The 24,554-nt window shown below is 48.1% G+C and overlaps 1 protein-coding gene across 2 annotated transcripts in view; it reads left to right on the forward strand.

Annotated features, from left to right (window-relative positions):
* The window catches only part of LOC120921789 (NACHT, LRR and PYD domains-containing protein 3-like), a 62,826-nt gene extending 41,529 nt beyond the window's left edge, over window positions 1-21,297 (forward strand). Inside the window, exon 4 of one of the 2 annotated variants that reach the window (XM_040334294.1) lies at window positions 19,530-21,297. In XM_040334294.1, coding sequence (XP_040190228.1) covers window positions 19,530-21,253 — 1,724 coding nt within the window. In that variant the 3' untranslated portion in view covers window positions 21,254-21,297. The remainder of the gene's footprint in view (window positions 1-19,529) is intronic. The other variant, XM_040334293.1, reaches the window with a different exon arrangement.
* Window positions 21,298-24,554: the final 3,257 nt, after the last annotated feature.

Raw genomic sequence — 24,554 nt, forward strand, 5'->3', positions numbered from 1 at the left:
CCCCTAGAGGCTGCGTTTCGGACGCTCTATGCCCTGACATGATAGCAATTAGCAAGGTAGGTTCCCAGGTAATGTCTTCCAATGCACACTCTTTAGTGGGAGCAAAGGAAGGGTTTGTTAAGACAACTGTCAGACACCCATATGGGGTGTGGGTCCTCCCGGGAGGGTGTAGTCTTTGACTGTTTTCAGGAAGCGCTCCACGAGAAGACTCTGTGCCTAGTGTGCGCCCGTCAGAGCTGACAAGGCTCCAAGCTGAACTTTCAGAGTGCTTTAGGACCTAAGCCTAAGTTCAGACCAGTTTGTAGAAAGAGTAGAATCTTTTGGACCCCCAGGACCTAGCGAATTGAAATGGCTGGATTCTTCCAGTTCTGTGAACCTCCTTCGAAACCTATTAGTAGGTGGCATAGGTGGATGAATCTCTTGCCTGTAATAATGTCTGGGTGAAACCATGTGAGCAAATTAGGTCACCCAGTCTGTTCTGCCCAACCTTCGGGCCTTCATGTCCAGGATCCCTGGACGTGGGTGAAAGAAGTCGTCTTGATATAGGAGGTTGTCCGTGTGTGGGAACTGTACCGAGCCATTTGGCTAATAGTGAAAACCCATTGTCTTCTTTGCCAGAATAGCGTGACTGCCAGGATAGCGACCCTCACCAACGTCAGGAGCTGGAGAAAAGGCAGTTTCAGAGTAATCATTAGGGAAAACATATCCCTTTTGGAAGTTCTATGATCTAAATGGGAAGTACCCCCTTGTTGGTATATCCAACGGAAAATCTGCAGGCCTAGTGATCATCCATTGTTGCTGTTGAAAGGTCTTGAAAAAGGCGAACGGCTAGCTGAATCTTGGGGCTGGGCCGTAGGCAGCCTGAAGATTAATCTAATTATTCTCGGTCTATTTATTAATTGGGGCACCTCGCTGGGTCAGAGACCTGCTGTGCGTCCCGACTTGGCTTCAAACATGGGCCACTGCCACCTTGTCTGTCTGAACCAGTATGGACTTGCTCCCAAGAAGAGGGACTAGATGCACCAACCATGCTACTCTTAGTTCTAGGATATCGGAGATTCTTTCCGAATTGAGCCGCCATCCTACTTGTACTAACTGGTTCTCTAGGTGATGTGTCACCCCCCAGCCCAGATGACTTGCCTCAGATGCAAGAATGGTTCATGAGATGGGTCAAGAAAGCCGTGAACTAGGTGGTTGGGAGGTCATGCCCACTACCAAGGCTAGACTTCCCCGATAACTGTTTGTCTTAAATGCCCCTTTCTCCATTGTGCCAGAAAAAACCCAAGTGGAGATCGTAGATGCCAACTGGTTCGCTTCGTCCACCTTCTGTACAAATTCAGGGATCCTCTCTGATTGAAGGTGGTGTCGCTTCTTCGGGGTGTTGAATAAAGCTTCCAGATGCGTGCATAAGCGCCAATAGACTGAGTAGATAAGTCATTCGAACTGGAAGAAATGTAGGAACCTGATCTCCCTTTCCCAGAAGGAAGCTAGGATGGTTACTAAAACCTTGGTAAAAAGGTTTTGGGATGAAATTCCAAAAGGGAAGATATTTGAATTGGAGGCGCAAATCGCCTACTTTGAGCCCAGGAGAAAGATTGGACTGAAAGAGAGCTTCTTTCTTGTCTTTGGAGATTGGAATTTGGTGGGTCGGAGAGAAAGGGGTGGAGGATGGTTTTGAATCACCAGAAGAGAAAAAGTCCTTGAAAGACCGTGGAGGCTGCATGGACCAGTGCAGTTTTCCACCCAAACGTAGGCAGAAAAGCCTGAGTCTTGCTACTACCGGACCGGTGGATAAGGGGGGCAAAAGGACTTCTGGCTCTCAACCGTTGACAACGAGTCTTAGGATTGCTCAATTTGGGAGGGTGGCTTGTGAGCCTTCCCAGCCTCCTCTCTTGATCTTTGTTTGGTAGCTGCCCGCGAGGCGAATTCTCTTCTACTATCTTGGGGAATTTTTCTTTATTGCCGAACCAGGCCTTCCATCATATGGGATGCGACACTAGGAATGCATTGAAGATAGGTCGACCGACCATTGCTTTTACCGTAATGCCCTTCTGGCTGTGATGAAGTATAGCATGGCTCTGGGGGAGCACCCAAGGACACTGATGGCTGCATTCCTGGCTAATGTCATGACCGATGTGCCCAAAGTTGGATCTGAATCAAGGAGCTGAGCATCTGCTTCTGCCAGTGCACACTGTCAGGTGCACTGCTAGGTGCACATGGATGCACTGTCAGGGGCACTGCACATGGATGCACTGTCGGGTGCACTGCTAGGTGCACATGGATGCACTGTCAGGGGCACATGGATGCACTGTCAGGGGCACATGGATGCACTGTCAGGTGCACATGGATGCACTGTCGGGTGCACATTGATGCACATGGATGCACTGTCGGGTGCACATTGATGCACTGTCAGGTGCACATGGATTCAAAATCAGGTGCACATGGATTCAAAATCAGGCGCACATGGATTCAAAATCAGGCGCACATGAATGAAATGTCAGCAGACAGAAAATTTGAGACATTGATTGTAGGCGATGCATTTTTCCCCACTTATCGCCGCTCGTTCTCCTAACCTCGTAAAGGTAACGGCTGCAGCTTTATTCGTCAGGTGAGGAAAACAATATTTTCCCGTATGGACAGAGGATACCGGATCTTCTTCCCACGGAATCGTGTCTTTTAATGTGGTGATAAAATGATCACAATGTGATGCGAATCAGCTTCTGAACCAGTCTGGAGAAAAGATAGCGCTTTACTGCTTTCTCCTCTGTAGACAGACTTTGGACCAACACGCCAATATTCCCAGTAAGGTTTGTTCCCCACAAACTCAACAGGCCTTTTCCCCTGGATGTGCAGAGTCATGTCATGCCTGCTTGGGGTATGCTGGGGTGACCTCAGTCACTGCAGGAGGTATGCCCCTCTAGAGAACCCCTGCGGGTGGTTCTCGGCGCAGGCTGCGGAAACAAACAAAAAAGAGTGTTTCCATATGCCATAAGCTCTTTGAATGAAGGAACTTACCTGTTATGTTGCAGCCCTTACCTAGCGGTATGTTGAGGATCTTTATTGATGCGGCATTGTATATCAGAGTGGCTAGGACTAAGATTAAATCTAATTACGTAAAGTTTAGGAAGGCATAAATAACACTATGGGCCAGATTCACGTAGCGCAGCGGATCTATAGATCCGCTCGTTCTACGTGAATTAAGATCTGCTCCCGCAAGTTTAGGAGGCAAGTGGCTAATACACAAACCACTTACCTCCAAACTTGCGACGGCGGATCCTAAATCCCCCGGCGGAATTCAAATTCCGCGGCTAGGGGAGTGTACTATTTTAATCAGGCGCGTTCCCGCGCCGATTTAAATGCGCATGCGCCGTCCGGGGAATTTCCTGGCGTGCATTGCTCCCACTGACGTCGCTAGGACGTCAGTGGTTGCGACGCTTACGTAAACGACGTCCATCCGTATTCTAGAACGACTTACGCAAACGACGTTAAAAAATTTAAATTCGACGCGGGAACGTCGGCTATACTTAACATTGGCTGCGCCTGATGAAAGCAGGGGTAAGTATATGACGGGTACGCCGCTACGGAAACGTCGTAAGAAGACTGCGTCGGGTCCGCGTACGTTCGTGAATTTGCGTATCTCGCTGATTTACATATTATTTATCGTAAATTAGCGGGAACGCCCCCGGCGCCATTTTTAAATCGAAAAAAAGATCCGACAGTGTAACACAGTTACACCTGTCAGATCTAAGCCCTATCTATGCGTATCTGATTCTATGAATCAGGCGCATAGATAGGACCAGTGTAAGTCAGAGATACGATGGTGTATCTGTAGATACACCGTCGTATCTCTTTGTGAATCTGGCCCTATTAATATATACTGTATACACATATGTATATATACCCACATGTAAACACATACACATAGATACACATACATACACACCTACACATCATCAGTATATTGGTTAAGCTCTATAAGAGGGAGGTGAAGGGGAAGCAGACACCTAAAGATGTATTTTTTCTGTCAGACTTAAATTAGCCATTAATCTAAGACAGACAGACAATCTCGGCCAGGGTGTACCAAAATGGCCGCCGCTCAGCCTCAGAAAGGTTACTGCGCATGCACCGTGACGTTCCGCTGTGACTCCGCCCCTCCGAGATGATGAAGCTGTGTTGGGAGACGCGCGTGAAGCGCCCGCACACACACATGGGGGTAGCACCAGGCGCACATGGAGGCAGTGTCAGGCGCACACGAGGATAGCGTCAAGTGTACATGTATGCAGTGATAGGTGCACATGGAGGCAACGCCAGTACACATAGTTGCAGTGTTAGATACACGTGGAGGTGCACATGGAGGTAGGACCAGGTACACATGGAGACAGCACCAGGTACATATGGACGCAGTGTTAGATACACGTGTAGGCAGTGTCATGACTCAAGTATAACAGATGTACTACTAACCCAACTTAATTTTAAACCCATAACCAACCACAACCTTCTTCCCCCATTAACATGGAGACCACACCATTTTGTTGGGTAAATAATAGGCCGTAGCAGCCTTCTTTATTAACCTCTTGACCACCGCCCCATGTCAAAAAGACGTCCTCTTTTTAAAGTTGAATATCTCGATAACGGCAGCAGCTGCTGCCACAACCGAGATATTCATCTTTTCAGGGGGCGGTGGTGTACACGATAACGGCGGTCTCCGCGGCGGATTCGCCGCGAGATCGCCGTTATCGGTGGCGGGAGAGGGCCTCCCGCCGCTCTCCCGCGCCCTCCGCCGCTTACCGGAGCCGTCGGTAGCGGCGGAGGGGATCGGATGTATCCGGCAGCTGAGCGGGGACGGGACTGAAGGAGAAATCTCCTTCACCCGTCCTCATAGCTCTGCTGGGCGGAAGTGACGTCAAAACGTCAGTCCCGCCCAGCCTCTTAAAGAAACATTTTTTTTTTTGTCATTTGAAAAAATGACATTTTTTTTTTTTATTTTTTTTTTTGCATTTAAGTCTAATTATGAGATCTGAGGTCTTTTTGACCCCAGATCTCATATTTAAGAGGACCTGTCATGCTTTTTTCTATTACAAGGGATGTTTACATTCCTTGTAATAGGAATAAAAGTGATCAATTTTTTTTTTTTCAGTGTAAAAAATTATAAAACTAAATAAAAATAAATAAGAAAACCAAAAAAAATTTTTTTAAAGCGCCCCGTCCCGACGAGCTCGCGCGCAGAAGCAAACGCATACGCGAGTAGCGCCCGCATATGAAAACGGTATTCAAACCACACAAGTGAGGTATCGCCGCGATCGTTAGAGTGAGAGCAATAATTCTAGCCCTAGACCTACTCTGCAACTCAAAAAATGCAACCTGTAGAATTTTTTAAACGTCGCCTATCGAGATTTTTAAGGGTAAAAGTTTGACGCCATGCCACGAGCGGGCGCAATTTTTAAGCGTGACATGTTGGGTATCATTTTACTCGGCGTAACATTATCTTTCACAATATATAAAAAAATTGGGCAAAATGTATTGTTGTCTTATTTTTTAATTCAAAAAAGTGATTTTTATCCAAAAAAAGTGCGCTTGTAAGACCGCTGCGCAAATACGGTGTGACAAAAAGTATTGCAATGACTGCCATTTTATTTCCTAGGATGTCTGCTAAAAAAAAATATATAATGTTTGGGGGTTCTGATTAATTTTCTAGCAAAAAAATTGTGATTTTCACATGAAGGAGAGAAGTGCCAGAATTAACCCGGTGGGCAAGTGGTTAAAGGTAATAATAATTTAACATTTTAACGTAAACACCTGTCATACTAACTAACTGCCGTTGGTCTCCGCAGGCGAAAGCCTATAACTGTAAAACACTAAATGTATATATAAACATATATACATATCAACATATATATATAACTTCTCTAATTGCACTGCGGTCCCTCGTGCCCTTCTGACAGGCCTCAAGCCGATGCTGGCTCAGAGACCCTCCCGACCGCAGTGCTCCATACTCATTCCCCAGGTAACCTCCGTTCTCTGGGCATCATCATATCCCCTGTCACCGACAGGTCTTCAAACCTTTATTTTAACCCGGCTCCTCCTTCACCCGCAGAGACCAAACCACGCCACAGCACCCAAGGGTAAAACCTTATCTTTGGGTGCCCCTCCACACCCTAATGGCCCTCTGTATACCGTCTTGCAAGCCCAGAACCCACATATCTTTACCCACATCCGTAAGGTGCACCCCATCGCCCCGCAGGTACCTCCAGGTCTCTTCCTTCAACTCCATATGCCGGACTACTAGTCCCCCATTCCGAACCACAAACCTGCCCACGTCACGATTGATCTTCCGTCGGGCCCTGTTGATCCTACTGACTGACCTTGCTAATCTCCAGGCGGTCCGAGCAATCATGTCGGACCAGATTATGACCATATCCGGGAAAGCCATCCTCAATCTAAGGACATCAAATTTGATGTCCCTGGTGATCTCCAGCATGGATCTGACCCCTAGATCGTTGCCCCCTATGTGCAGCAATAGCACGTCGGGTGGCCGGTCCAGGTGCGCATAGCGATGCACCTCTCCCACCATCCTTCCCCACAGCATTCCCAGCCAGCGCACACAGGCTTCCTCCCTCGGGAAGCCCAGCTGCCGACCTTCCGGCCTGACATCCGCCCGCCTAGCTCTCCATGCCACATAGGAGTGGCCCAAAATCCACACCAGGGCCGGAATCCCACCTGAAAGAGAGATATGTACAAACGGGGTAATACACTGCTCATCCTCACACCGCGACACACACATCACCACCTTCAACCCCAGATGCACCTCTCCCCCCCCTTTTCCCTCCCTACCGGGAATTATCCGCACATAGCTCTGAAATCGCCTGGATTCCCACCTGCCAATCTGCTTTACCACCTCTACTCCTAAACCACTCCTAGATGCTTCAGTTGCCGCGCCAATGCGGAAAGAGTTAGAAGAAAAGCCTTTCTCATCAACTCCCAACGCACGTAAACCTTTCTTAAAAATGGCCACGAATTGGTACCTAGACAGGGGAGACCCATCCCCATGTATCAGAAACGAACCTTCCGCCTCAGTGCGCATACTTAGGAACGCCCGCACTGCCCCCACTGGGCACAACGGAGAACCTGGTAACGCAAAGACCAGCACCTCCCGTCCCTTACCTGCCTGGTCCGTCTTAGACCTGCGCAGCCAGATTGACACCCTGTCCCTACCGCAACTTACCTCATGCGCTCCCAAGCCACCATGTTTCTTCCTAGACGGGCTAACAAGTTCCCCTATCCTAAAAGACCCAAAGAACGCTAACGTGAAAACCACCTTAAATAGCCCCACCTCGTACTCCGACGAACATATTGAAGGCAACTTCTCCAATAGTCCCTGCAGCACCGAAAATGACACCGGGCGCCTCGAGTCCCTGGAAAAATTTGCCTTCCTATACCCCTTGAGCGCTTGCCTCACCCAGAAATCCTTGGTAAAATCCTGACAACCCCGTAGCTCAAATAGGAACGCCAGCCCTGCCATTTTTTTATTTAACGCCGCCACTGACATCCTCCATGTTCCTAGATACAAAATAGAACAACAAACCCCGCGCCTCCGACCCAAAAGGTTCCGCTGCTGTGCAGCTTGCCAAAGTCTCCCATTCCCGCCATACCTTGCTGTAAGCCACCCATGTGGCCTCGCTCACCGACCTTCTGAGCCAACCAGAGATTACGCCAAAGCAATCCTCCATAGCCCCTCCGGACAAGGTACTCCGTGTTGTTCCGATTCCGGCACCAACTCTCGGAACCTGTCCCACTGAAAGCGAGACAAGGCGTCAGCAATGACGTTCTCCACCCCCGGGATATGAACTGCATGAATAAAGACATTCAATTGCAAGCATCTAAGTACCAAGTGTTGCAGAAATCGCACCACCGGCGGCGAGGAGGCCGATACACGATTAATCGCCTGTACCACCCCCAGATTGTCGCAATGAAACCTCACCTTTTTGTCCCTGAACTCTGCCCCCCACAGTTCCACTGCCAGCACTACCGGAAACAATTCCAGCAACACCAAGTTCCTTGTAAATCCCGCTTCCACCCAGCTCGCTGGCCACGGGCCCGCGCTCCACCTGCCCCGAAAAAAGGCCCCAAAGCCCGTAGAACCTGCCGCGTCAGTGTAGAGTTCCAAGTCAAAATTGCTGACCGGGCCGGACATCCACAACGCCCTACCATTAAAAGATTCCAAGAAGGAATGCCAAACCCGCAAGTCCTCCCTGTGTATTTTCTGCAGGCTAACGAAGTGGTTCGGGGACTCCACCCCTGCCGTGCTGGCCGACAGCCGTCGGCAAAAAACCCTTCCCATAGGCAAGATGCGGCACGCAAAATTCAGCTTGCCCAGCAAAGACTGAAGCTCCCTAAGCCGAACCTTGCGTACCCCCAACATGCCCCTTACTTCCGCCTTGAGCGCCAACACTTTGTCCTCCGGCAGCCTACATTCCATCGCCTCGGAATCCAACGTGATCCCTAAAAACGTCATGACCGTGCGCAGTGCCTTCCGTTTTTTCGGGGGCTAAGGGAACCCCAAACTGGTCAGCCATGTGCTCCAGAGTGGCCAGGAGTACTGCGGCCACTCTGGAGGAAGCCGGCCCTACACACAGAAAGTCATCCAGATAATGGATAACTGAATTGAGACCCGACACATCCCTCACCACCCACTCCAAAAAGGAGCTAAACATTTCAAAAAACGCACAGGAGATAGAACACCCCATGGGAAGGCACCGGTCTACATAAAACTGCCCCTCCCAGTGACACCCCAACAAACGGAAGCTGTCCGGGTGTACTGGCAACAAACGAAACGCTGCCTCGATGTCAGATTTTGCCATCAAAGCCCCCTGCCCGTACCGCCGAACCCAGTGCACCGCGGCATCAAACGACGTGTAACTAACTGTACAGGCCTCCGGATCAATAGCATCATTGACCGACCCACCCTTTGGAAACGAGAGGTGGTGTATTAACCTAAACTTGTTGGGCTCCTTTTTGGGTACCACCCCCAACGGAGAGACTACCAAGTCCCCCCCCCCATGGAGCTACCGGAAACGGACCGGCCATGCGCCCGAGAGCCACCTCCTTCCGCAGTTTTTCTGAAACCACTTCCGGATGAAGCAACGCCGATCTCAGATTGCGCGGCACCGGAGGGACCGCCTCCATCTTACATGGAATTAGGAACCCCACCGAAAAACCCTTCTCTAAAATGCCCGCTGCCCCCCTGTCAGGATATCTACCGAGAAACGGCCGCATCCTTTCCACCCTCACCGGAGTCTTCCCTCTTGTTCGCAGGCTCTCCTCCACGCCCCTTGGCTTGCTTGAAGCACTTGGCAAGTGGGTGGGAGCCTCCGCAACCTGAGCACTCATGCTTGTACCGACAGCTGCCCCCAAACTTACAGGTGCCAGAGTTGAACTGCCAGCACACCCCTTTTGCCCGACTGGCCGGTTGCCCCTGGGTAGAGGGACCCCCGGCCCCTCCCTGAAAAAACTGCCCCGGGGCCCTGGCCGCTGTCATTAAGCACAACCAGAGGTTCATGTCTTTCTGATTCCAGCGCAGGTCAGGTCGCACGGCCATTCTCTGACGAAACTGCTCGTCATAGCGTAGCCACGCCGATCCCCCGTAGACCCTGTGAGCTTCCCCGATTGCGTTTTGGTAAATGAACAAACCTGAACAGTACTCCGGCTTTTTCTCACCCACCACACAGGCCAGGATACTAAAAGCCTGTAGCCAGTTGGCGAATGTGCGTGGGATCAACTGATACCTACGCCTCTCCTCCTCCTCTTTTTTGGACTCATCAGGCTTCCCCCTATCCAAATTAAATTTCTCAAACGGAAGGAGAGAGAAAATTTCCACATACTCACCCTTCCATATTTTTTCCCTGACCTCCGCCTTGAGATGGGTCCCTAACGAAGCCTTGTAACAGACGTAGACCTCACACTTTGCTGCGTCTGCTAGGCGAATTATCTCTTGTTTTGCGCCGCATCTCCCGCCCCTTTTCCCTTCCCGGACACCCCAGGTGACGCCGTACTTGCCGGGGCCACAGCGGGGGCTACCACCGGCGGGGGCAGAACTGCCACCACCGGCGGAGCCGCAGGTGCCGCAGAAGCCACCACTGCGCTAGGCCCCGCCCCGGTGGGATCTACCCAGGCGGACGCCGGACCCGGTACCCCTCCCCCCGTGCCTTCAAACTTACCCACTAGTGCCTTTATGCCTGCTAAGAACCCCGCAAACCCCCCAACCCCGGGTCCACCCCCCCCTAACCCCGTGCCAGGGGGGGAACCCCCCGCCGCCCCCGCTACCCCGGTCACCCCCTGCCCCAACATCCCCACCCCATCATTCAAAATAGCAGGAGAAGCTGGCTTACCATGCTGCCTAGGGGTTGGACCACTAGCCGATCTTCCAGTCTCCACCGCCGCCACCCTCCTCCTGGGGGGGAGATCCTCCCCGGACTCGCTCAGCTCCCCTTCCGATCGGACCACAGCAGGCTCTTCGCCCTCCTCAGACAGCCCGCCAGGGGACGGGTCCCTGGCTGCCGCGAGCCTGGCGGCAGCACCCACGCCAGACCCATTCACGGATTTCTCCGTCGCTTTCTGCGGGCCGGGGGGGCGCCCCCAGCCCCGACGCCTCGATCACTGCTGCCACTAGCGACTTCTCCATCCGTCCCCCCTTGAGCCATGCTGCAGGCCGTGGAGGATGCAGGCCCAGCAGCAGCGCTCCTTGTACTCCCACGCTGAGGCACCGCACCCCGCGCTGCAACGCGGGGGGAGGAGCCCGCCGATTCTGACTCCATGCGACGTGCGGGAGTAGGGGCCACCCCAGGGCTGACGGAGCGGCCGCCGAGCCCCGTCCCCGGATGGGATTCCTCCCCATCCTCCCCCTGCCTGACACTGCCGCGCGCTTAGCGGGGGGGCCCGAAGGGGCCCGCACGTGGGGACTCCCAGTGGGACGCTGGGCTCTGGGAGATGAATCCGGGGAGAAGCGCTCCGGAGGCCGCGACCTCCGAGCTCGTCCCGAATCCCGCCCCCCCTCGGTACCTGCTGTTGCTGTCCCCCCTAGTATCGGCCGGAGCTGCTCCTGGAGCCAATCCGGGCCGTGGATCGCCGATTCCGCCTGTAGCTGGGCCCAAATACTGGCAAGATCAGCCATAGTGTCTCTCCCTAAACTTTCCTGCACGCTCTGCTTGCCCTGAGGGCGGGGGCTTACCCTTTTATCAACTCCTCTCTCCGCCCCCCCCGCCCCCGGAGAGCCAATGGTTAATTTGTGCCCTGTTAACTGCGTCATGTGTGCCCTACACCGAGTCCCCTTGGTCCTAGCTCCGGGCTGTCTGGTGACACAGGACAGTGTCAGGTGTACATGTATGCAGTGTTAAGTGCACATGAAGACAGTGTCAGGCGCACAGGTAGTGCCAGTTACACATGGAAGAGGCATCAGGCGCACATGGATGAACTGTCAGGTGCACATGGATGCACTGCCAGGTGCACTGCTAGGTGCACATGGATGCACTGTCAGGTGCACATGGATGCACTGTCGGGTGCACTGCTAGGTGCACATGGATGCACTGTCAGGGGCACATGGATGCACTGTCAGGTGCACATGGATGCACTGTCGGGTGCACATGGATGCACTGTCGGGTGCACTGTCAGGTGCACATGGATGCACTGTCAGGTGCACATGGATTCGAAATCAGGTGCACATGGATTCAAAATCAGGTGCACATGGATGAAATGTCAGCAGACATGAAGAGGATGAGGCAAAAAACATTGAAATGCTATTGTAGGCTCTAAAAGGTACCTTGTGTTGTCCTGCCCCAAAATAGCCAGCCAAAAGCCACAGAGGAGAAGGAGATGCTCCTGGATGTTTTTAGACGGGCCCCAAAAAGATCCACAGAAAAACGGGCTCCCATACTTATGTGAGGCATTTAGCAGTCCAAGTAATGGGACTCCATACTGCAGGAGAGCATGAACCTGCAATGGTTACACCATATGACGGTGAGGCAGGGCTGATCTGTGATCCTGCAGGGATGAGGACAGAAAAAAGAATGCCTGAGGGGGGGAGTAGCTCTTTCTTTTATAGAGTTACATGGTCCTGTGGGTTGGACGAGGGCGGAGCCACAACCATTGGTATGCTGCCATGGAGGCACCAGGAAAATACACTCAGAAAAAAAACAATCAGAAAAAACAAACAGAAAATACAATCAGAAAAAACACACAACTACTACACTCTACTACTCCTCCAAATCTTTTAACTAACACGAAACTCACCAACACACACCAACAGACGACAGAGCAGAAGCAACTTGCTCTAGGAAGGGGAACACAGGGAAATACTTTTGCAAGGGAAGTGTGTTTGTCTGGGGCTATTTATACACAGGGCGATTCTCAAACTAAGTACACTTGGCCTTTTTCCTATCTCACTGATTGCGCCGAGCCAAGTTTTGCACATGCCCAGTGAGGTGCAGATTCGTGCTCGCATGACCCTTCATTTGCATGGGGTCACGGCTCATTACAATGGAGCACACCCACTTCCTTCCTACTTGCAATAACCCCGCCTTACGCCTCGGGATTTAAGTTACGCTTGCGCAATTTGGGGCGCAAATGCGCTGTGGATACGGCACTTACGACACAAAATTAAGGCGCCGTAACTTAAATGACATACGTTTTGAGTAACTTAATTTGAGCCGCTGTTTGTGAATCTGGCCCTAAGTGCTTGTGGGCTTCACAATGCCCACAAGCAAAATGACAATGGTGTGGACATAGTTTTATAAACTATCTTTTTTGAATAACTATGCGGAGCGGTGGCGGATTGCAAAATAGTAAGTGATCGGATTTATATTATAAAAACGCATGATGAAAGGACATACATTTAAAAAATGCTAATTGTGGTTGGAACCCCGCTTTAACTCTTAAAATAACCTTCCGTGACTTCACAGCTTCATGTAAATAGCTTTTGTTTACATTGAAACTATGTTATCTCTTCTCAACACAAACAGATATCCTCTTATTTCTTAAATGCATAAACCAAAGGTTATATTATGCAATAGCTTGATAATTTGATCAAGGCTTATGTTAAATTTAGAATTAATCTATTTTTACACATACTTCATAAAAAAAACATTGTACAAATCTAGCTTTATAAAGACAGACAAAACTGTATGTATTTTAATATTTGGAATATAATTATTTCATACTGCAGTTAAAAACAATATACCGTATATACTTGCGTATTAGCCGACCTGAATATAAGCTGAGGCACCTAATTTTACCACAAAAAACTGGGAAAACGTATTGACTCGAGTATAAGCCTAGGGTGTCCATCTGCATGCCTCACTTTGCCTCACTGTGTCCATGTGCATGCCTCACTGTGTCCATGTGCATGCCTCACTGTGTCCATGCCTCAATGTGTCCATGACTAGACTTATGTTTAACATGGGAGTATATAGAAGGGGTGCCGGCTTTGAAAAATCGGTGCTCCCCAGCCGTAGGTTCCACAGACAGCAAACTTTGCACACTTGTAGAGGAGAACTGTGGCTACATGTGTGTCAAGTTTTGGGTCCAGGGGACCTTCAGCCGGCCAGTACAGGGTCCCCAAATTACAGTTTAACATTGGAGTCTATGGAAGGGGTGCCCGTCTTTGAAAAATTGCTGCTCCCCGGCCGTAGGTCCCCCAGACAACAAACTTTGCACACTTGTAGAGTGGGGCTATATGTGTACCAAGTTTGGAGTCCAGAGGACCGGTACCGGGTCCCCAAAGTCCGGGAGATTAGGCACAAAAAGGTGACTCGAGTATAAGCCGAGGGGGCATTTTCAGCACAAAAAAATGTGCTGAAAAACTTGGCTTATACTCGAGTATATACGGTAATTCCAAATTTCCCTGCTATGTATATTTAAATGGTCTTAGTTGATGTATATGCAGAACCATTCATTACCACAAAAGGTAAATAAACACAATACATTACCAGTAGTTAAGTGTTCTGTCTCTTTGAGAAGCTTCTGTTATGAGTCCCACAAAGGGACCTCTTCCAACATTCCTACATGTTTGCGTTCAACCTCTCCTTCTTCCAGCTTCTTTCAGAGATCCTCTCATAGAGAGAGAGAGTCCGTCTAGAGCTTATCGAGCCCGATCATCGACCCTCAGAGATTGACCCCCCTCGTGTCCTCTGCAACTACTTTTTAACACACCCAAAAAGTGGGTGTGTATCTGTCAGGGGATGCCCATGCAGGCATCCGAGTACTGGGTAACAGGTCAATGGGCTGCACTAACAGAAACAGGCACCAAGATAGTGAAAAATATATGTTTTATTAAAGGTTAAGCACACGTGTAAAACAATCATAGAAAACCCCCAAGATGAGCAAGCATGACACAGCAAACCATAAACCACCAAGCAGGTAATGCAGGGATGAGACACAAGCAAGTCCAAGGTTCAATCCGGGGGTCAAGGATAGGAGAGAGCAGCAAAGTCCAAAAGTACAAGCCGGGGTCAATGAGCGACAAGGGGGGAAACAGAGTCCAGGGCAGGGAGCGAATCAGGAACAGGTTGGCTACAGCTATCAGATCAGACAGGGAACAGGCTGACAAGCAAAATACTGATACCCTGAACTCCAGTTTAGGGCGGGCTTAAATACCTGTGCAAATACAAATTGGGAGACACCTGCTGGTGGCCACCAGAACTGCACCCCTGTTACTGGAGGGAAAAGTGCCACCAGCAGGTGACCAGAGTCATGACACAGATCATGACAGTCCCCCCCCCCCCCCAAGGGGTGGCCTCTGGACACCCCATTCTGCCCTTGCCCTGGTAGTGCATGTGGATGCAGAAGAGTCCCAAAAAGTCCTTTGGTCCCAGTCTTTTAACCCATTGGGAGACCAGCCTCCCAAGTCCGGAAACGGAACCTGCATCCTACCACCACCAGGGTCTGGAAGTTGGTATCTAGAGGTGAAAACAGGCAGGGCAGCGAACTCAGGGTCATTAGGCTGGGAAAGTGACACATCGAACTGAAAGTCAGGCACGTCAGGCTGGAAGCCAGTAACCAGGACACCATGGTGGACAACAGGAACCAGGCCGCCAGACTGGGCCGCAGATGGTGGCAGATCAGCAGACGGTGGCAAATCAGGCTGGGCAGCAGGCTCCGGGTCATTGAGCTGGGCGGCGGACAGGAACCCCTTGGGCTGGGCAGCAGACAGGAACCCCTTGGGCTGGGCAGCAGACAGGAACCCCTTGGGCTGGGCAGCAGACAGGAACCCCTTGGGCTGGGCAGCAGACAGGAAGAGAGAGAGAGAGAGAGAGAGAGACTTGTAAAGCGCAACACATGCGAACTGAATCGCCTCTGGGCGCTGTATCCATTTCATGGGTAAGGAACCCCTTGACCTCAGAAGAGATGGGTTTTAATCTTTCTCCTGAAGGCCAAGTGGTCCGACTCCAGTCGGATGGTAGTTGGTAGTGCATTCCACAGGCGAGGTCCCTGGGACTGGGCAGCAGACAGGGGCTCAACAAGTTGCAACGTCAGGCTGGGCAACTGGCACGTCAGGCTGGGCAACTGGCACATCAGGCTGGGCAACTGGCACATCAGGCTGGGCAACTAGAACAGGCTGGGCAACTGGCACAACAGACTGGGCAACTGGCACGTCAGGCTGGCCAACTGGCACGTCAGGCTGGCCAACTGGCACGTCAGGCTGGCCAACTAGCATGTCAGGCTGGGCAACTAGAACAGGCTGGGCAACTGGCACGTCAGGCTGGGCAACTGGCACAACAGACTGGGCAACTGGCACAACAGACTGGGCAACTGGCACAACAGGCTGGGCAACTGGCACATCAGGCTGGGCAACTGGCACGTCAGGCTGGGCAACTGGCACGTCAGGCTGGGCAACTAGAACAGGCTGGGCAACTGGCACATCAGGCTGGGCAACTGGCACATCAGGCTGGGCAACTGGCACGTCAGGCTGGGCACCTGGCACGTCAGGCTGGGCAACTAGAACAGGCTGGGCAACTGGCACGTCAGGCCGGGCAACTGGCACATCAGGCTGAGCAACTGGCACAACAAACTGGGCAACTGGCACGTCAGGCTGGGCAACTGGCACAACAGGCCGGGCAACTGGCACAACAGGCCAGGCAGTTGGCACAGGAACGGACTGGACCACTGGCACTGGAACAGGCTGAACCGCTGGCACTGGAACAGGCTGGGCAGTCGGCACTGGAACAGGTTGGGTGACTAGCACTGGAACAGGCTGAGCGGCTGGCACTGGAACAGGCTGAGCGGCTGGCACTGGAACAAGCTGAACGGCTGGCACTGGAACAGACTGGGCAGCTGGCACTGGAACAGACTGGGAAGCTGGAACAATGGGCTGGGTAGCGGGCACTGGAACAGACTGGGCAGCTGGCACTGGAACAGACTGGGCAGCTGGAACAATAGGCTGGGTAGCCGGCACTGGAACAGACTGGGTAGCTGGCACTGGGACAGACTGGGCAGCTGGAACAATGGGCTGGGTGGCTGGCACTGGAACAGACTGAAGCAGGTTGGCTGAAGTGGATGCAGATTGGGTTAGTGGCAGGATTGAGTGAGTTGGAAAAAACTTTTTCTTCTTCTTTGGTTTCACCACTGAGGGTTTGGATATGGGTATAGGGTTGGAGGTAATGGATACAGTTGGTAGGGGTGAAGAGCGGAGGGGTGGTGAAACAGAGGGTTCCGACCTTGAAGAGGATTTTGGTGGAACAGACGGAGGCAGTTGAGAAGCAGCAGAAGGGTTAAAGGCAGGGTAGGTGCAGCAGGAGGAAACAGAGGACTGGTACTTTGTTGTTAGCAGGGTGTATTGTTCAGCAAAAGTGGGAATTGGGGGTAAAGAAAAAGACATCCCAGCAGGTTGGTAACTAGAAATGGATGGTTGGGAGCTGACAGGGGCTGAGTACAACAAACTGGACCAAGCTTGTAATAATGGTTGCACAAAATCAGATTTGCACACGGCTAGTCTGACCAGAGACTGCACAGAATTAATGCATGCTGCAAGCACCTGTTGAGGACAAGCTGAGTACTGCTCATGAAAAAAGGCTGAATCATCCTCCAACAGCCACACCAAAGACTCTACCTGAGCTGCACTAAAAGGAGGTGTGTAATCATCACGTCCACTAGCAGCATCAGACTGAGCCAACTCTGTGCAGATCCGAATCAATGGCTGCACATCCTCAAACAAAAAACTGCCCTGATCAACAAAAACATGAGCCATACGGATACATTCCAATAACTCCTCTCTAGTGTATTCACTTAATTCCTGATAGCAGAAATCTCTGTCATCTGTTGCCAGGAGTGACAGGTACAAAATATCTTCCAGATGCATCTTATAATAGCAAATGCCCAGAGCCAATTTCCCAAGTGCAGCCGACCTGTTTATATGACTTCAGTATTATGTCAGGGGATGCCCACGCAGGCATCCGAGTACTGGGTACAGGTCAATGGGCTGCACTAACGGAAACAGGCACCAAGATAGTGAAAAATATATGTTTTATTAAAGGTTAAGCACACGTGTAAAACAATCATAGAAAACCCCCAAGATGAGCAAGCATGACACAGCAAACCATAAACCACCAAGCAGGTAATGCAGGGATGAGACACAAGCAAGTCCAAGGTTCAAGCCAGGGGTCAAGGATAGGAGAGAGCAGCAAAGTCCAAAAGTACAAGCCGGGGTCAATAAGCGACAAGGGGGGAAACAGAGTCCAGGGCAGGGAGCGAATCAGGAACAGGTTGGCTACAGCTATCAGATCAGACAGGGAACAGGCTGACAAGCAAAATACTGAAGCCCTGAACTCCAGTTTAGGGCGGGCTTAAATACCTGTGCAAATACAAATTGGGAGACACCTGCTGGTGGCCACCAGAACTGCACCCCTGTTACTGGAGGGAAAAGTGCCACCAGCAGGTGACCAGAGTCATGACACAGATCATGACAGTATCTCACATTACTACGTCACTGATGACGTCAAATTATGCTATGTATAGGTAGGCTGCCATAGCAACCAACTATACGGCCATCTTGAACAATGCCAATTTTAGTAGTCTTGTATCAGGAATGATTCCTAATGTTAGGGTCACCGAGGCCTAATAATAATTTATGACCCCTTTTGACCTAAGCCTTGAAAAACACAATTGTCAAAAATCTGTCAAACAATATCAAATTTCCTCCAGACAACCTGGCTATTTCTCAATTTATAGTTGAGATAATTCTACCTACATCTCAGCTAATGAGTTGTAACATTCCTCTCAGCTGAAGTAATTTGAAACACTCTTAATTTACATTTTACAAATACAGCTCCTAATTTTCTTCACAGTTAGGATCTCACATTTGTAAGGATAATAATAGATATATGTATTAAATGGGTTTATATATGGATATATAATTAATACATAGATATACTATGAAGATATTTGAAAGGAACATTATTTAAAATAGACAATACCACAGGAATTGTGAATAAGCCCCATGGCTTCATTATACAGAGACAATATTACACAGTCTGTATCAGTCTGTACTAATCCCCCCTTATCTACAGATGTCAAACCTAAAAGATATATGACAGCCATACTCCTTAGTGAGACATAAGGACAATGCCTATTCATGCTTATGAACCTAATTGAAACTTTAAAAGATAATGAATTTGGGTTAACCTCTTAAAGAGAATGTAGAAATGGCTTTAGTATTGTTCATAGCATATCATTAGTTATGAACTAAACTTTAGAGACAAAAATGGTCTCTCTCTCGTTCATAATATACATGAATAGGAAAAATACATAATACGCATAATATAAAGGCCTATATGTATATTCTTTTAACCCCAAATGTTCTGACAATGGGATATCTTCTTTTAGGGCTCCATTCTTCAGGTTTATTAGAATACAATGGGAGTAATTTACTAAAACCGGAGAGTGAAAAATCTGGTATAGCTCTGCATAGAAACCAATCAGCTTCCAGGTTTTATGTGAAAGCTTCATTGAACCAACTGAAGTTAGAAGCTGATTGGTTGCCATGCACAGCTGCACCAGATTCTGCACTCTCTAGTTTTAGTAAATCATCTCCAATGTTTCCAACTCTATCTTATAAATACTATTTCATGTGTGTAAGTACACCATTGCACACCCGGCTTTCTGTCGGTAAGCAGCTTGTGAGTGGAGCCCCCCCCCCCCCCCCCGGGTGTGAAGTGGTGTACTGACACGCAGCATCTTAGGATTTGGCCATCACTCATGTGGACGGTTTTGCACCATGCACTTTTTGAATTTTCTTTGGATGGTTATGAAATTATCTATCTTGCATGAATTTTTTGTTTAATTAATTTATTTGATTATTGATGTACTTCATGTGGATAGCGCAACACGTTTTTATGTTTATGAGTTGATTATAGTTATGTGGATATATAGTGAGTGCAGCTATCATTGTTTTAGGTTTTAGTCAATGAAATCTTTCCAGTCAGTTTTATTCTTTGACTATTTCATGTGTATATGAGGAATAAAATGTTCTCCTTTCTCTCATAAAGACATCGGAGAGGAACACAGGGAGTCTATGAAAGAGAAGTTCCTGAGGATTCCAGAATATAATTCCCGTATGGGGGAGGCTGTTCATCTAAAGAAAAGATTCACCAAGTTATCGATGATAAAGGGACATAAGAATAAAGAGGAAAAAGTACAAGAACTAAGGAGTTCAGGCAGAAGACATGTACAGATAATGGAGAAAAGATTCCCTATCACGATCCCGGCCCTCTTTGACCCTGATGAAGAAGGGTTCATCCCTAAGATTGTTGTGTTACAAGGACCTGCTGGGATTGGAAAAACAATGACCTCCAAGAAGATCATGCTGGACTGGGCCTCTGGGGATCTCTACAAAGACAAGTTTGATTTTGTGTTTTATCTGAGCTGTAGAGAAATCAGCACCATCCCTGGAGACATAAGTCTTGTGGGACTTTTATCCAGAACCTGCAGACTGCAGAGTTTAGATGACCTGGTGTCTATTCTGAAGGATCGTGGAAGTCAGAGAAAACTTCTCACCATAGTTGATGGGTTTGATGAACTGAGGTGGACCCTGGAGGAGAAATTTGAGGGTTGTCCTGACATTTCTATGGAAACCCACAAAGAAATAATTCTCCAAAGCTTGCTCAGGAGACAGGTTCTCCCACGATCTTCTCTGATCATCACCACAAGGTCACTGGCCATGGAGAAACTTAAACCATTCATCGATGATTCTCGCAATGTGGAAATCCAGGGATTTACAAGGGATGATCGGGAGGAATATGTCCATAATTTCTATGGAAATAAAGAAGATGCAGACAAGGTTCTCAGTATAATAAAAGACAATGAAGTTGTGTACACCATGTGCGCCGTCCCCGTCACATGCTGGATTGTCTGCACTGTAATGAAACAAGAAATAAGAAAAGATTTGGCTTTAATTCAATGTAAAACAACGACTTCAGTTTACCTTCTCTACCTGGAGGTTTTACTAACCCATCACAGCAAGGAGGAGCAGTCTGTACGCCAGAAACAAACCTGTCTGAAGAAGCTGTGTGCTCTGGCCAATCAGGGAGTTCTGAACCAACAAATCTTATTTGAGAAGAAAGATCTAGAAAGACATGGACTTTCTCTGGATGAGGTGGAGTCTGTATTTCTGAATGAGAACATCTTTCATTGGGACGTCCGAACCCAGACCTGCTACAGCTTCATCCACCTGACTGTACAGGAGTTCCTTGCTGCTCTCTATTACGGGATGGATGATGGGTCTGGGTCTATGGAAGGGACTTCCCTCCCGGAGATCTGTAAAGGGAAATCACTCCATCGCTTCAGATCAGATTCCTCACATTTATCATTATCTGTACAATTCCTGTTTGGTCTCTTAAATGAAAATCAGGTGAAGACATTCTCAGATATCACAGGAATCCCCATCTCACTCCGAGCCAAACCTGCAATGCTAGCATGGGCCACCAAGGACATTAATAAGACTTTCCCTACTCCTACCATCTTCTGTCTGTATGAGACTCAGGATGAGGACTTCATCAGGAGTGTCATGTCTCGTTGCTCAAGTTTGGAGCTGTACGGCTCACGTACTGATCACTTGTGGATGAACAAGAATTATTCCATGCAGCTGAACTATTGCTTGAAGACTTTGAAGAGAGAAAGTTTTCAGTCTTTACAATTTGAATCGCTCATTGTGGGTCCAGAGTGCCAGAAACTTCTCTCTCCATTCCTACACAGGTGTCCGAAGGTCAGGTAAGTGACCTTAAAAATATCCTAACTGAATGGAGAGAATGGGCAGGAACCTACATACATTATAATGATGATCCAATCACATCATTTACATTGTATTAACTAGGGTTGTCCCGATAACGATACTAGTATCTGTATCGGGACCGATACTGAGCATTTACGCGAGTACTTGTACTCGCGCAAATGCTCCCGATGCCTGACCCGATACTATTTTTTCCCCCCGAGAGCTGGTGGAATGCGGGTGGAGAGGGGGTGGAGTGCGGGTGGAGAGGGGGCGGAGAGCGGAGCAGAGCAGTCCTCGTATGGAGGAAAGGAGAGCTGCTGCCGCTGCCGCCTAGTCCCTAAGACAAAGCAAAGTCCCCCCCCCTTCGCTGCCGACATCTAGTTGATCAGCGCTGGGGGAACATAACAGCTTTCATTTGAATAGCTGTGTGTTCCCCGCCACGCCTCGTCATGTATAGACACTCCCCCCTGCCCAGAAACATTGATAGACAGATCACCCGTCCCAGGATTGGAAGGGTGATCTGTCTATCAAAGTGCCCGGGCAAGGGGGAGTGTCTATACATGACAAGGCGTGGTGGGGAACACACAGCTATTCAAATGAAAGCTGTTGTGTTCCCCCAGCGCTGATCAACTAGATGTCGGCAGCGGCGGGGGGGGGGGGGCTTGGCTTTCTCTTAGGGGACACAAGGCTGCATTAGGGACATGGCTGCATTAGGGACATGGCTGCATCTAGGGACGTGGCTGCATCAGGGACATGGCTGCATTAGGGACATGGCTGCATTTAGGGACATGGCTGCATTAGGGACATGGCTGAATTTAGGGACATGGCTGAATTTAGGGACATGGCTGAATTTAGGGACTTGGCTGCATCTAGGGACAAGGCTGCATTTGGGGAAACAAGGCTGCATTTGGGGAAACAAGGCTGCATTTAAAAAAAAGTATCGGTAATCGGTATCGACGAGTACATGAAAAAAAAGTATCGGTACTTGTACTCGGTCCTAAAAAAGTGGTATCGAGACAACCCTAGTATTAACCCTTCACTGACACTTCGTTGTACCATTTATCCAAACAGGATAAAATGTCACCACAAGTTACTAACCTACCCCCACCCGAACCTTTACATTGTCTTACAGCAGAAGATCTGGAGAATAAGAAGATGGTCTTTGTATTTTATGTTGTGTGATATTTGTGCGAATGATATAAAACCTAAAAAAAATGTGTTCTTTTTAAAAAAAAATGTGTAAATGTTTTGGAATTTGCACAGAAATCACCAATTTCCCAGCAATGTTTGTAATATGTCTGAACATGTCCCCCAAAGTAAATCCATCATCAATCATGGCAGCCACTGACCTGCATGGCAAAACCCACTGCCCGCCAAATGTCAGCGCTGCCTTCCCCTCCGCTAAGTAAACAAAGGGGCAGGGCCACCTGGTGATGTCATCAAATGACCTCCACCCCATGACACTATGGTGCACCCTCCCATGTTGAAGACATGTGGCCTGTGACGGGGAAGAAACTTTAACTTAAAGTTTCTTCAGTAACGTTGACTGCTGAATCCAAATTGATTTAAAAAAAGATGTATTTAATATACAAGCAAGCTTTCAGAAAATCTGAAAGCTTGGAGAACAGTGTGCAATGCATACATTTCAAAATAAACTGTTCTAACAAAACTGTGTGTCTCTGTACAATTTATAGTCTAAAAGGGGGAGGCATTCTGAATGTAGCTAATTCAGAAGACAACTGGTCGTTTAGCATCTACATGTCACTTCCAGATTTCTCTGGGAAGAAATGGCAGACAATGTCATTCACATGGAGAGGTGTGAATGACATCTGTTCAGGAGAACAGAAAGTAACATTGGCTTACATCCTGTTATTTGCCTAATCAATTTCTTGTCTATTGAATAGTCAAAATACATTGCTACACAATATACACATACTAATCAGATACACCCAATATTAATATACACATACATACACACACACATATATATATATACATATATATACACATATATATACATACATATACATATATATATATATATACACATATATACATAGCACAATCAGAAACACATGCCTTGATAATCGTTAATAAATGTTTGATTAAATAAATGGCTAGTCTATTTACCCGATCAATCCCATCTCTTGGTCAAATTAGAAATTGACCACATAATCAACAAAACATAACAGCACTATAACAATTCATACATTGGTTGTGGACAGTTCTTGACTATTCAGGGTAAAGATTCTTTTTTTTTTTTTTTTTTAAGACAGTTAAAGCTGTAAAGGGCCTAACTAGACGTGAACATTATTTGTCATGATAATGGGGAAGATGGAAAAAAAACTAAGTTTCATAACACATACAAAACCTAACATCATATACAATTATAAGTCCTAAATTCCAACATGTCCCTCTAACTGCCTAATCTTACGTGAAATATTCATTTGGTTGCTAGTTCATATTTTTCCTAATTTATGTCCCCAATTTACTTCTGCAGAAAAATCTCATTTTGCTTTGTCAAGGCTAAAAAATACAAATAAAAATATCAAAAAGATCTAAACAAAATGAAAATATTATGTTTTGGTCTAACAATGCATGAACACCAAGTCTATAGTTGATTCCTCTGCTGTAACTGTCACAGGCTATTCTTTCATGAGACGCCACGGAAACACCTTAAGAGCGCATATAATGTACATAATTTTCTTCAGGACTATCGTAGTCCACATAGACCTCCGGTAGGTGTGCACCATGTAATCTTCTTCAGGATTTTTCTCAATCCACATGATAAACAGATTTCTGATAAATGTGCAGCTTTCCTTCAGGATCTTTGCAATCCATACGATAAAATAATTTTTTTTATAAATGTGCAGATTTTAATCTTCTTTTCTTCAGGATTTTTTTTTTTTTCCAATCCACACGATAAAATACCTTGTTACTGACATGGTAGGTATCAAAGTTCTTTAGACACAAGTTTTTTTGAAAGCACTCTTTTTCATCAATGGTGTTCGTGACTGATGGCATGAGGAGGGATGGTGGAGGAATGGTGTCAGAGATTGCTAGTCCGAAAACATGATTATCAACAAAAAAATGCCCATAAAGCCTTTTGAGTTTTCTTTTACTGCTGAAGTAAATGTATGTTTTAGAGGCAATACGACCTGGAAGGAAAAATAAAAATAAAAAGTAAATCTTTATACAAGGAGAAACCATTCTCATTTACAATAAAATGTTATTCAACTGTCATCCAACTAAACTGTCCACATTATTCTAAATTCAATAAGACATTTATCATAAACAATAGGCT

Source organism: Rana temporaria, assembly GCF_905171775.1.
Source record: "Rana temporaria chromosome 4 unlocalized genomic scaffold, aRanTem1.1 chr4r, whole genome shotgun sequence".
Lineage (NCBI taxonomy): Eukaryota > Metazoa > Chordata > Amphibia > Anura > Ranidae > Rana > Rana temporaria.